The sequence below is a fragment of the Spermophilus citellus genome (assembly GCF_964194105.1).
Source record: "Spermophilus citellus genome assembly, chromosome: 4".
Lineage (NCBI taxonomy): Eukaryota > Metazoa > Chordata > Mammalia > Rodentia > Sciuridae > Spermophilus > Spermophilus citellus.
Window position 1 is genome coordinate 124,044,427 of NC_138185.1, and position 13,741 is coordinate 124,058,167.

General features: G+C 34.5%; 1 protein-coding gene across 2 annotated transcripts in view; it reads left to right on the top strand.

The window, feature by feature from the left end:
* Positions 1-13,741, top strand: part of RFX7 (regulatory factor X7) — a 127,340-nt gene that overhangs the window by 51,969 nt on the left and 61,630 nt on the right. For both annotated transcript variants that reach the window (XM_081292622.1, XM_081292623.1), the window contains exon 3: positions 806-839. In XM_081292622.1, coding sequence (XP_081148748.1) covers positions 806-839 — 34 coding nt within the window. The remainder of the gene's footprint in view (positions 1-805; positions 840-13,741) is intronic.

Below are 13,741 nucleotides of genomic sequence, written 5' to 3' on the forward strand. Positions count from 1 at the left end.
AAACTGATGTATAGTGGCTTTATTTGTATTATTTAATTTCTAAATATAATTTTCTACCCTCCAAATATTACTGTATTAGTTCATCTTTTATTTGGCTTTTATGTCTAAGTATTCCTGTTATGGAAAAGAGAGAGATGTGTGTGTATGCAGGCGTGCATGTGCATCTGTGTATGTGTGTGCTACAGGAAAGGAAAAGAATTATTTTATGTCAAATCTTTAGAGCTATAGCATATTACATCATTATGGCTTTTAAAATTCTAAACAAATCATTGTCCAGAAAAGAAGGCAGACAGTAAAATTCATAATTTATTTTAAACTCTATGTCCTGTTTCTCAGCATAGTAATACATCTGCACTTATATGTCATTAGAAACTTAATTGTGAGCTGGGTATGATGATATACACCTGTAGTTCCAGCACTCAGGGAAGCTGAGATGGGAGGATCACTTGAGTCCAAGAGTTCTAATTCAGCCTAAGCAACATAGGGAAACCCTGTCTTTAAAAAAGAGCAACATTTAGTTTTATATTCAAAACATCTATTGTAGTGTAACAACAGTAGGTTGAGTAGAACACTAAACAGAAATATTTTGATTGTGCTTTAAAATTTAATTTAGTACAGTGAGTGGGAAATAGATTTTTGTTGTACTTTGTGAAAGAGTATTTCAGGATAATGAGTTTCACTTACATTCACTTATATATATATTTTTTTTTTTCATAGAAAGGAGAGCTAATTACCACATCTGAGAGTATTTCAGGTATTTAATAAAATTTTTATTTCTACTAACCTAACTTTCTTTTTCTTTTAGCAAAACTGTACAATCTAAAGTGGACTGCATTTTGGTAAGTCAAATACCTAACTTAAAAGTTATTTTGTAGTAAGTCTTTTACAAACACTATGTAAAATATACCATTCCTAAGTAAATATTGATTATAAATATAACACAACTTTAGTGAATAAATTTTGATGATTAATTACAACCCTGTGGGTAAATTGGTTATAAGCTGCCTAGATATTTTCCTCTATCTCATCAACACTGAAATCACAATCTGAGGTAATTGCATGCATTTGAATCTTCTTTGGCCTTCACTGAAGTATTGCTTAAACAATCATTTAATTAAAGTGAATATTTTTATTCTGATAATGCTGTAAGAATTCATTTAAAGTTTTTAAGATGTTTGATGTGGTTTGTTATGATAGCATATTTTTCATGTTTCAGTTACTAGCCTTTAGAAATTAAGCTACAATGATAGTTTAAATTTAGGTTGTACCTAGAGAACTCTATAAGAATTTGCTTAAAGAAAACTTTTAGTGTACTCCTTGCATTCATTTTTGTTGCTGTAATATACTTATATTACAGCTTTTAATCTCTGGGTTGCAGTTTTTAGACTTCAAGTCACATTAATATTTTAATTTAGATTTTGTTTGTAGTTCCTTAGGTCTTGTCTTAAATATGTAAATGTGTGAGGGAAGAAGCATGCAACTATTGGGACAACTGGAATAATACTGACTTCTTTGATGAAATCTCTGCAGACAGGCTACACCATAGGCTCTAGAATATTCAATGACTCTCTCTGCTAGATTACCCAAAGTGTCAGTATAATTATTGTTCTTCCTTGTTTGTGATTTCAGAACTTTTCTTATCCTAGTTTGGGTTTCCTTTTAAGCCAACCTGACTTGTTTGTGTTTTGTTTTGTCTTTTTAAATCATTTTTTCTCATCATTGAGTAAATAGAGGCAGAAGATTATCAAAATTATAAAATATAACATTTTAAAATATAAAATAAGAAAGGAATTTTAAACCTTTGAAGTGTTTATATTTTCATGTAAGATTTAAAATAAACGTGTTATATGTGTGTGTTTTTATATGTGTGTATATGTATATATCATGTATAACTTTACTCCATAATTTTTTAAATTAATTTATTTATTTTAATTAGGTATATATGACAGCAGAATGCATTTTGATTCATTGTACACAATTGCAGCACAACTTTTCATTTCTCTGGTTGTACACGATGTAGCATCACACCATATGTACAGTCATCCTATACCTATGGTAATGGTGTCCATCTCATTCCACCATCTTTCCTCCTCCATGTCCCCTCTCCATCCCACCCTCCCCTTTGCCCAATCAAAGCTCCTCCATTTTTCCCATGCCTTCCCCATAACGGATCAGCATCCATTTATCAGAGAGAAATTTGGCCTTTAGTGTTTTGGAATTGGCTTACTTTGCTTAGCATGATGTTCTTCAACTTCATCCATTTACCTGCAAATGCCATAAGTTTATTCTCTTTTAATGCTGAGTAATATTCCATTGTGTATATATACCATAGTTGTTTTTTTAATCCACTCATCTATGGAAGGGCATCTAGATTACTTCCACAGTTTAGCTATTGTGAATTGGGCTACGTTACAATAATATGCTGATTTTAAGTGTAGACCGAGGAATGGGGATAGCTGGTTCAAATGGTAGTTCCATTCCAAGTTTTCTAAGGAATCTCCATGCTGCTTTCCAGATTGGTTGCACCAATTTGCAGTCCCACCAGCAATGTGTGAGTGTGCTTTTTCCCCCACATCCTCATCAATATTTATTGTTGTCTGTATTCTTGATAACTGTCATTCTGACTGGCATAAGGTGAATGTTTAGAATAGTTTTGATTTTCATTTCTCTAATTACTAGAGAGGTTGAACATATATTTGTTAATCGAATTCTTATCTTCTGCTGAAAAATGTCTGTTCAACTCCTTAGCCCAATTATTGATTGGGTTGTTTTTTTTGTTTGTTTGTTTCTTTTTTTGGTGTTTTTTATATATCTTGGAGGTTTATCTGACATACGTATGGCAAAAATTTGCTCCAGAAATGTAGGCTCTCTCTCACCTCATTGTTTCTTTTGTAGAAAAGAAGCTTTTTAGTTTGAGGTCATCTCATTTATTAATTCTTGATTTTATTTCTTGTGCTTTAGGAGCCTTGTTAAGGAAGTCAGGGCCTAATCCGATGTGATGAAAATTTGGACCTACTTTTTCCTCTGTTAGGCACAGGATCTCTGATCTAATTTCTAGGTCCTGATCCACTTTGAACTTCTTGTTACTCCATAATTTTTTAATGCTGTCTTAGGCCTTGGACATCCAGTGATAAACAAGATAGTAATATCTCTATCCTCATTTTATTAGATGAGGTAGACATTAAATAAGTGAGCAAATAAATGTTATAACTTCAAATATTGATAAATGCCTTTACAGAATTTTTAAAAGGCAAAAAGGAGCAAGTGATGGTGGCTAGGATAAACAGAGTTGTGATCTGATATTTGAGCAGAGATCTGAATTAGAAACTAGCCTTGTTGATGATCTGCCAACAGCACACACTAGGCAGAGGAAACAACACGAAAATTCAGAAGTTTGGGTAATTTGAAGAAGATAAGGATTTCAGTGGGCTAAAATATGTGGAGGAAAGGAAAGAATGATACCAAAGTTCAACTGGAGAGTGGTTTAATAATGGTATATTTGGTCATAACAAATTGTATGGTAAGCCAAGTAGTGTGTCCTAAGCAGAAATATAAAATGATCTAATTTTTTTAAGAAATATAATTGGAAATATGGCCTGTAGGGGGAAGGAAAACCAGTTAGGCTATTATAGACATCAAGAAGGGAATTCACAGCTCTTACTCAGATGAAGGTAGTGAACGATGTGAAAAAAATTTGGTGGATTCCAGGCATATTTTGGATATAAAATTCCTTGTTGGTGGATTGAACGTGAAGAAAGAAAAAAGAGGAATAAAGGGTAATTTCTTCAATCTGCTGTTCCTGTTTTTTGGTACTGGGGATTGAACCTGTTTCTGTTTTTTTGGTACTGGGGATTAACCACTGAGCCATGTCTCTAGCCCTTTTTATTTTTTATTTTGAGAGAGGGACCCCATAAATTGATAAGGCTGAGAGGCTGGCCTCCCAAGTCTCTGGTATTACAGGAGTTTCCCACCACACGTGGCTAGTATTTCTAACATGACAGATTTGCTCATTATGAATACTCTCAGTCTATATTTATCTGTGAGTGTAATTTGCTTTCAATTTTCAAAGATAGTTTTGCTGGATATGGAATTCCTGCTTAACAGTTTTTTTTTTTTTCTTTCATTGCTTTGAACATGTTAACTGTTTCTTCTGGACTTTGTTTTTGATACTAAATTAGCAATTAATCATATTGTTATTTTTCTGTATCTGATGAGTTTTTTCCTCCAGTTCCTATCTAGTTTTATTCTATATTCATTCTGCCACTCACTTGTTCACTTTTCTAGCTTTCAACAGTCCATGACTATTACACGTGTGGATATTGAAAACTTTGTGTTTATCCAATGTGGGGTTTGTTGAACTCACATTTGTAGATTAGTTAGATTTGCGGGTTTCCAGCCATTTTCTCTTCAAAAAATTTTTCTGTCCTTTGGATTCTCTCCTTCTTCTACATGTTGAAATGATTGATGTTATTCTGATCTCTGGGACTTTGTTCTTTTTTATCTAATAATCTTTCTCTGTGTTCTGGTTTCTCTGTTAAGATTCTGTTACCTGCCATCGTGCTTTCTTTTGTGTGTTTAAACACAGGCACTTCATTTTGACCGTACTACTATTCAAACCATGTGAATGAAATAAGTTCATGGGAGCAGCTCCAAACAAGAAAAACACAGGCCCTCATAGTTAGTAACTTATGTTCAGGAATTTTTAATGACTTAACCTCTCTATATATTGTTTATCTTTAGTCAGTTTCCAGACTCCAAAATTGTTCTTTTTGACCAATTTGATTCATTTTCTAGTTGTTTTGGGGAGGAAATGTTTGCCACAATTTTCACTTCACTTTTTCCAGATATTTCAACCTTCCCCTGAGGATTTTTCATACATTTTGTTCTAGGATTTATAGTTTTAGTTTTCTTTCAGATCAGTGAACCATTTTGAATTTAAGTTGATTTTTACCATATTATGAATATGCAGTTGTTTAGTACCACTTATTTTTCAATAAGTCCCTCCAAATACATTTTGTATCAAAAATCATTATAGGTGGGTCTTTTTCTAGATTCTCTTTATTCTTCCCATAAATTGTTATTCTGTTTTTATGGCGTTGTCTTATCTACTGTAGCATTATAGAAAGTCTTAATATCAGGTATATAAACAATTCAAATATTTTGGCATCGCCATACAAATTTTAGAATTACCATGTCAGTTTCTATTAAAAACTAACAAACAACAACAACAAACAGTTCTAAGCTCTACAGGAAGTTTGATTGAGATTACAATGAATTCATAGATCAGTTTGGGAACGTTGATATCTTACTAATGAGTCTTGATCCGTAAGTTTGGCATATTTATTAGTTGGTTTTTCTATAATTAGTTGGTTTTTCTGTAATTTCTCACGGTAGCATTTTTTTAGTTTTCTGTGTTTAGGTTTTATACATATTTTCTCACAACTTTTCGTAAATAGTCAACATTTTTGAAGTTTTCCATTTTATTGTGAAAGGTATTAAAAATTTTTGTTACCCAAGGTCCATCAGGACAGGGCTAAACATAAACAGATATGGTGAGAGTAAATTTTCTTGCCTTGTTCTCAATCATAAGGGGAAAAAAGTCATTCATTCACCATTTAATATGATGTTAATCTTTTCATGATTGCTCTTTATCATGTGGAACAAGTTCCCTCCTGTTTCTGTTTTGCCAAGTGTTTTTGTTTGATTTTTGTTTTTGAATTTTAATCATAATTGTGTGTTCGTGTGCAGGGGCACTGGGTTCAGTATCCCACACCATATACACAAAAACAAATACATGCTAGTTATTATCAAATGACTCTTCTAAGTTTACTGGTAGTTTAAATTTCTATATTATAATATTTCCTAATCTTTTCCCACCAAACTGCTTAATCTGCTATAAATCTTTTTCTTTTTTAGTTCTGAAAATTCTGTTTGTTTGTTTTTTCAGATTCTTATTATGTTCATGTTTCCCTTTATTTCTTTTGACATATGTGTAATACCTGCTTTTAAGTCCTTCTTTGCTAATTATATTTTCTCTGACATTTCTGCATCTGTTTTATTTTCTGATTTTTGTCACAATTATAGCAATGATTTTCTACTTCTTTACATCTAGTAATTTTTAAGTTAGTTCTAGACAGTGACTTTTATGGTTTGGGGTTTGGTTTGGTTTGTGAGAATCTGGATTTTGATTATTTTTTAAACTGTATGGATGTATTGATATTTGGGCAGGCAGCTAAGTTACTTGTAAATTAGTTTGATTCTTTTGAAGCTTGTGTTGAAGAGGAGGTCTAGAATAACATCTACAACTAGAGCTAGTTTAGCTTTTATACTAAGATGTTACCATTCTGTTGTCTTTACATTGGTAAGTTGCTCAATGATGGGGATACAGTCTGCGAAATATATCCTTAGGCGATTTTGTTGTATGAACGTCATTGAATATACTTGTATAAGCTTAAGATGGCTACAACAGTACTAGGCAATATGGGACCATCATGGTACATAGGGACTTCTCATTGACAGAAACAAAATTATGCAGTGTATTACTATACTGCATTCTCTCAACTTATGACTGGTTAAAACTGGAATATATGTTTGTCACTTAAAGATCCCTGGTAGTTCTCTGCCTAGCCTCATGGAGTTTTCCTCTATATGTATACAGTTTAGCATTCGGCAATATATTCCAAATCTATATAGATTTTGTGTAGATTTTGAATCCTTTATCTTTCTTCCATACAATTCTTTGCTTCTTCAAACACCAATTTCTGTCTCTAATTCAGCAATATTGCCTTGCTAAGCTTGCTTGCTCCAAACCACAGTTCAGAAGGTACCTTCTCGTAGAATCATCTCATTTGTTTGTTTCTCTCAGGTGGAATAGTTCTATGCTCTGTGAGGTCCAATTTCCAAAACAGTTGTGATTTTGTATGTTTTGAATTGGTGAAGTGGAAGGAATTACTCTCATTATCAGGTAATCCATCGTGGTCACATGTAGAATAATTACTAACAGCTACTTTAAGATTCAATAAAATTGTGAATTGTGCTGCTATAAACATTGATGTGGCTGTGTCCCTGTAGTATGCTCTTTTTAGGTCTTTTGGGTATAGTCCGAGAAAGGGAATAGCTGGGTCAAATGGTGGCTCCATTCCCAGCTTTCCAAGGAATCTCCATACTGCTTTCCAAATTGGCTGCACCAATTTGCAGTCCCATCAGCAATGTATGAGTGTACCTTCGCGCCCCCCCCCATCCTCGCCAGCACTTATTGTTGTTTGACTTCATAATGGCTGCCATTCTTATTGGAGTGAGATGGTATCTTAGAGTAGTTTTAATTTGCATTTCTCTGATTGCTAGAGATGGTGAGCATTTTTTCATGTATTTGTTAATTGATTGTATATCCTCTTCTGAGAAGTTTTTGTTTAAGTCCTTGGCCCATTTGTTGATTGGGTTATTTGCTTTTTTGTTGTTTAACTTTTTGAGTTCTTTGTATACTCTAGAGATTAGAGCTGTATCTGATGTTTGATGCCCTTCAATAGATGAATGGATTAAAAAAATGGGGCATTTATACACAATGGAATATTACTCAGCACTAAAAAATAATAAAATCATGGCATTTGCAGGCAAATGGATGGTATTAGAGCAGATTATGCTAAGTGAAGTTAGCCAATCCCTAAAAAACAAATGCCGAATGTCTTCTCTGATATAAGGGGGGTGACTCAAAATGGGATAGGGAGGAAGAGCATGAGAAGAAGACTACCACTAAATAGGGAAGAGAGGTGGGAGGGGAAAAGAGGGAGAAGGGAAGTTACACAGAAGATGGAAGGAGAACCTCATTGTTATACAGAATACATATATGATGTTGTAATGAGAAAAATTTTAAAAAGTGTGTCACATTAGATTGGATAGAGAGAAAGGATGGGAGAGGAGGGGAGGAGTAGGGAGGATAGGAAGGGCAGCAGAATAGAATAGACAATTTGATTGATGTATGTACATTCCATGTATGTATTATATGTCAAAATGCATTCTACTGTCATGTATGACTAAAAAAAATAAATAAAAATTTTTAAAAAAGATTCAATAAAATATAATCTCCTTTATTGTGTTTTCTACTGAGTTATATTCCACTGTTTTCCACTAATTTTATACTTCTTCAGCTTAAGCTACTAAACTCACCTCTTCTTGGTCACTGTCAACAAATGTTCTGACCTTCTCCTTCTCTGAGAAAATGGGGAGCTATAATGTAGATCATCAAATTAACACCATTTCCAGTTTCAATTGAATAGTTGCTCAGTTCAGTAGCAATTTTTGTCTTCTATTTCCTTTTCTCAAAAGAGGTATCCATCCTCTGCTTTTCGGAAAGCTGATCTATCTCTCTCTCTCTCTCTCTCTCTCTCTCTCTCTCTCTCTCTCCCTCTCTCTCTCCTTCTCCCTCTTTCTTTCTCTTTCCCTTTCCCTCTCTCTCCCTTCCTCTCTCCTTCCCTCCCTCTCCTTCTCTCTCCCTTCCTCCCTCCTTCCCTCCCTCTCCCTTTCCCTCTCCCTTTGTCTATGTAGAGGATCTCATCCCTTTCAGAATTCATTTCATGATTTATTCTTTATCCTTTTTCTGTATTCTCTCATTTTCTACTGACCTTTTCCCATTAATAATTAAGTGCTTATTTTTTTCCCATCCTTAAAAAAAGTCTTTCCTGAAACCTATAACTCTTCTCCAGCTACTACCTATCTTCCTTCTCCCCCCTTTTCCCTTTTTTTTTTTTTTTTTTTTTTTTTGGTACAAGAGATTGAACCCAGGGGTTCTTTATCACTGAGCCACATCCTCACCCCCTTTTTAAAATTTTATTAGAGACAGGGTCTCACTGAGTTGCTTAAGGCCTTGCTGAGTTGCTGAGGCTGGGTTTAAACTCATGATTCTCCTGTCTCAGCCTTCAAGTCACTGGGTACTTTCTTACTTTTAAAAGAAGGTCAAACTGCTGATTGAATTCAGTCTCGTGTTTCACCTTCCAACCAATTTCATCCCCAGTTACAAAACTCTCCTAATACCATCCTTCTGAAACTTATATTCATCAAAGATACCAGGATCTCTTTTAAATTCCTTTGACAACACACTGTCCTAGTTTTCCTATTATATCTTAGCCTTTTTATTCTGTTTCTTTCAAGGACCACCATTCCTCTGCATTCTGTCTATAGCATTCTATGTGTATTTGTCTACAGTATACACATCTACTTTGATGGCTTCAGTTAACCTCAGAGTTCTGATAACTTGTGATTTGTATTGCCAATCTAAGCTCCAGACTGAAATATCAATTTATTAGTTGATCAGTTTTACCAGGATACCCAATAGTCACTTAAAATTCAACTTTTCCAAAGCCAAACTCATGGTGTCACACCTCAAATTCTGTATCCATCTGTATTAGTTTTCTGTTGCTGCTGTACCAAATTATCACAAATTTTTATGAGTAAAAACAACATAAATTTATTATTTGAGTGTTTTATAGGTCAGCTATATGGCATGGGTCTCACTAGGACAACTAAAGTGTTAGCAGAGACTTTAGGTGAGATAAATATTTTCTTGCCTTTCTAGCTTATAATAGCTGCTACTTGAATCTTTCTGCCCCAAATCACTCTGATACTTCTCATTGTTTGTAGTCAGATTTCCCCAGTCTCCCTCTTATCAGGTCGCCTGAGTTTACATTAGGCCTACCCAGATAATCTAGGATAATCTCACTATCTCCAGGTCTTTAATTTTATCATATCTGGAAAATCTTTTGTCATCTAAATGAGTAGATTCACAGGTACTAAATGATTCAGGCAAGAACACTTTGAGGGCATTATTCTGTCATATCAGTTAAGAGTAGTCACTTGTGCAATCTAAGAACTTTGTCAGTCCAACTTTACCTTAGAGCTATTTAATCACCAAATTCTCTCAGTTCTTACTCCTTGGTAACCCTTTTTTGTCCATCCCTACCACCAGTGCATTAATCATACCAGATCATCATACTTATTTGAAATACCAGCTGGTTTTCTACTTCTAGTTTCTCCACATTTGTTCCATGCTCCACACTGCTATCACAGCCATCCTTCTAAAATTCCATTTATTTTACATTCCTGCTTAAAATCTTTCATTGGCTTCCCATTGCTGCCTTATGGCATGGAAGACCCTTCATAAAGATGTTACATATGCATTGTTTAATATGGTCATCACTAGCCATAGTGGCTGGTGTGCAATTGAAATGTGGATTGTGTGACTAAAGACCTGAACCTTATTATTTCACTTCAGTGAAAGGTAAATAGTCATTTGAGCTATTGGTACCATTTTGGACAGCACAGCCCTAGAATAGTGGTTCTCACCAAGGCCAAATTTTAGCCTTCCTCCCTCTTACACCCCCACATGGGAACATTTAACAATATCTTGAGAAATTTTTTGTTTTCAAAAAAATGGGAGTTCTACTCCCATTAAATGAGTAGAGGCCAGCATGGTGTTTAAATATTCTACAAAATGTAGAAATATCCCCCCATGACAAACTAAAACACCTTGAATGTCAAAAGTACTGAGGTTGAGAAACTATCCTCGTACCCCTACCACCACCTACTTATTTCTTAGGATTCATTTTAGATATTCTCCCTATGGAAAGCCTTTGATTTTTTTTTTGTTTTTTAATTTTTAAAATTTTTAATTTGTTATATATGACAGCAGAATGTATTACAATTCATACTACACATATAGAGCACAATTTTTCATGTCTTTGGTTATACACAAAGTAGAGTTACACTGTTCGTGTCTTCATACATGTACTTAGTGTAGTGATGTCCATCACATTCCACTGTCTTTCCTACCCCCAGGCCCCCTCCCTTTACCTCCCTCCCCTTTGCCCTATATATAGTTCATTTAATTCTCTCATGCCCCCCACCCCCACCCCCATTATGAATCAGCTTGCTTAAATCAGAAAAAAACATTCAGCATTTGGTTTGGGGGGATTGGCTTATTTACTTAGCATTATATTCTCCCAACTCCATCCATTTACCTGCAAATGGCATGGTTTTATTTTCTTTTAATGCTGAATAATATTCCATTGTGTATATACACCACATTTTCTTTATCCATTCATCTCCTGAAAGGTATCTAGGTTGGCTCCACAGTTTAGCTATTGTGAATTGTGCTGCTATAGAACATTGATGTGGCTGTGTCCCTGTAGTATGCTGTTTTTAAACCCTTTGGGTATAGACCAAGGAGTGGGATAGCTGGGTGAAATGGTGGTTCCATTCCAAGTTTTCCAAGGATTTTCCATACTGCTTTCTATGTTGGCTGCACAAATTTGCAGTTCCACCAGCAATGTACCAGTGTGCCTTTTCCCCCACGTCCTCCCCAACACTTATTATTGTTTGTGTTCTTGATAATTGCCATTTTGACTTGAGTGAGATGAAATCTCAGAGTAGTTTTGATTTTCATTTCTCTAATTGCTAGAGATATTGAACATTTTCTTCATATGTTTGTTGATTGATTAATGGTATATCCTCTTCTGAGAAGTGTCTGTTCAGTTTCTTGGCCCATTTGTTGATTGGGTTATTTGTTTTTTCGGTGCCTAGCTTTTTGAGTTTTTTATATACCCTAGAGATTAGTCCTCTATCTGATGTGTGAGGGGTAAAAATTTGCTCCCAGGATTTAGGCTCTCTGTTCACCTCACAGATTGTTTCTTTTGCTGAGAAGAAAGTTTTTAGTTTGAGGCCATCCCATTTATTGATTCTTGGTTTTAATTCTTGTGCTGTAGGGGTCTTATTAAGGAAGTTGGGGCCTAATCCCACATGATGAAGATTAGGGCCTACTTTTTCTTCTATTAGACGCAGAGTCTCTGGTTTAATTCCTAGATCCTTGATTCATTTTGAGTTAAGTTTTGTGCATGGTGAGAGATAGGGGTTTAATTTCATTTTGTTGCATATGGATTTCCAGCACCATTTGTTGAAGATCCTATCTTTTCTCCAGTGCATGTTTTTGGCACCTTTGTCTAATATAAGATAATTGTAATTTTGTGGGTTAGTCTCTGTGTCCTCTATTCTGTACCATTGGTCTACCAGTCTGTTTTGGTGCCAGTACCATACTTTTTTTGTTATTATCACTCTGTAATATAGTTTAAGGTCTGGTATAGCGATGCCACCTGCTTCACTCTTCCTGCTAAGGATTGCTATAGCTATTCTTGGTCTCTTATTTTTCCAGATGAATTTCATGGTTACGTTTTCTATTTCTATGAGGAATGCCATTGGGATTTTGATGGGAATTGCATTGAATCTGTACAGTGCTTTGGGTAGTGTGGTCATTTTGATAATATTAATTCTGCCTATCCAAGAGCAAGGTAGATCTTTTCATCTTCTGAGGTCTTCTTTGATTTCTCTCTTTAGGGTTCCGTAGTTTTCATTATATAGATCTTTCACCTTTTTCGTTGATTCCCAGGTATCTTTCTTATGTATGTATGTATTTGATGTTATTGTGAATGGGGTAGTTTTTCTCATTTCCTTCTCAGAGGCTTTGTCACGGATATACAGAAATGCCTTTGATCTATGGGTGTTGATTTTATGTCTTGCTACTTTGCTGAATTCATTTACTAGTTCTAGAAGTTTTCTGGTGGAGTTTTTGGGTCTTCTAGGTATAGAATCATATCGTCAGCAAATAGTTCTAATTTAAGTTTTTCTTTTCCTATACATATCTCTTTAATTTCTTTCATCTGTCTAATTGCTCTGGCAAGTGTTTCAAGAACTATGTTGAATAGAAGTGGTGAAAGAGGGCATCCCTGTCTTGTTCCATTTTTAGAAGGAATGCCTTCAATTTTTCTCCATTTAGAATAAGTGTTAGCCAAAGGCTTAGCATAGATAGCCTTTACAATGTTGAGATATTTTCCTGTTATTCTTAGTTTTTCTAGTGTTTTGAACATAAAGCGTTGCTGTATTTTGTCAAATGCTTTTTCTGTGTCCATTGAGATGATCATATGTTTCTTATCTTTAATTCTATTGATATGATGAATTACATTTATTGATTTCCGTATGTTGAACCAACCTTGCGTCCCTGGGATGAATCCCACTTGATCATGGTACACGATCTTTTTGATATGTTTTTGAATTCAATTTGCTAGAATTTTATTGAGAATTTTTGCATCTATGTTCATTAGAGATATTGGTCTGAAGTTTTCTATCTTTTATGTGTCTTTACCTGGTTTTGGGATCAGGATGATATGGCCTCATAGAATGAGTTTGGAATTACTGCCTCTTTTTCTTTTTCCTGAAATAAATTGAAGAGTATTGGTATTAGTTCTTCTTTAAAGGGCTTATAGAATTCAGGTGTGTATCCATCCGGTCCTGGGCTTTACTTTGTTGGTAAGCTTCTGATGGCTTCTTCTATTCCCTCACTTGATATTGGTCTGTTTAAGTTGTATATATCTTCCTGACTCAATCTGGGCAAATTGTATGACTTAAGAAATTTGTTGATGCCTTCAATGTCTTCTATTTTATTGGAGTATATGATTTCAAAATAATTTCTAATTATCCTTTGTATTTCTGTAGTGTCTGTTGTGATATTACCTTTTTCATCTCGTATGCTGGTTCTCTCCTTCTCTTCGTTAGCGTGGCTAAAGATCTGTCAATTTTATTTATTTTTTCAAAGAACCAAATTTGTCAATTTTTTCAATTGTTTCTTTTGTTTCAATTTCAATTTATTTCAGCTCTAATTTTACTTATTTCTTGCCTTCTACTGCTTTTGCTGATGATTGTT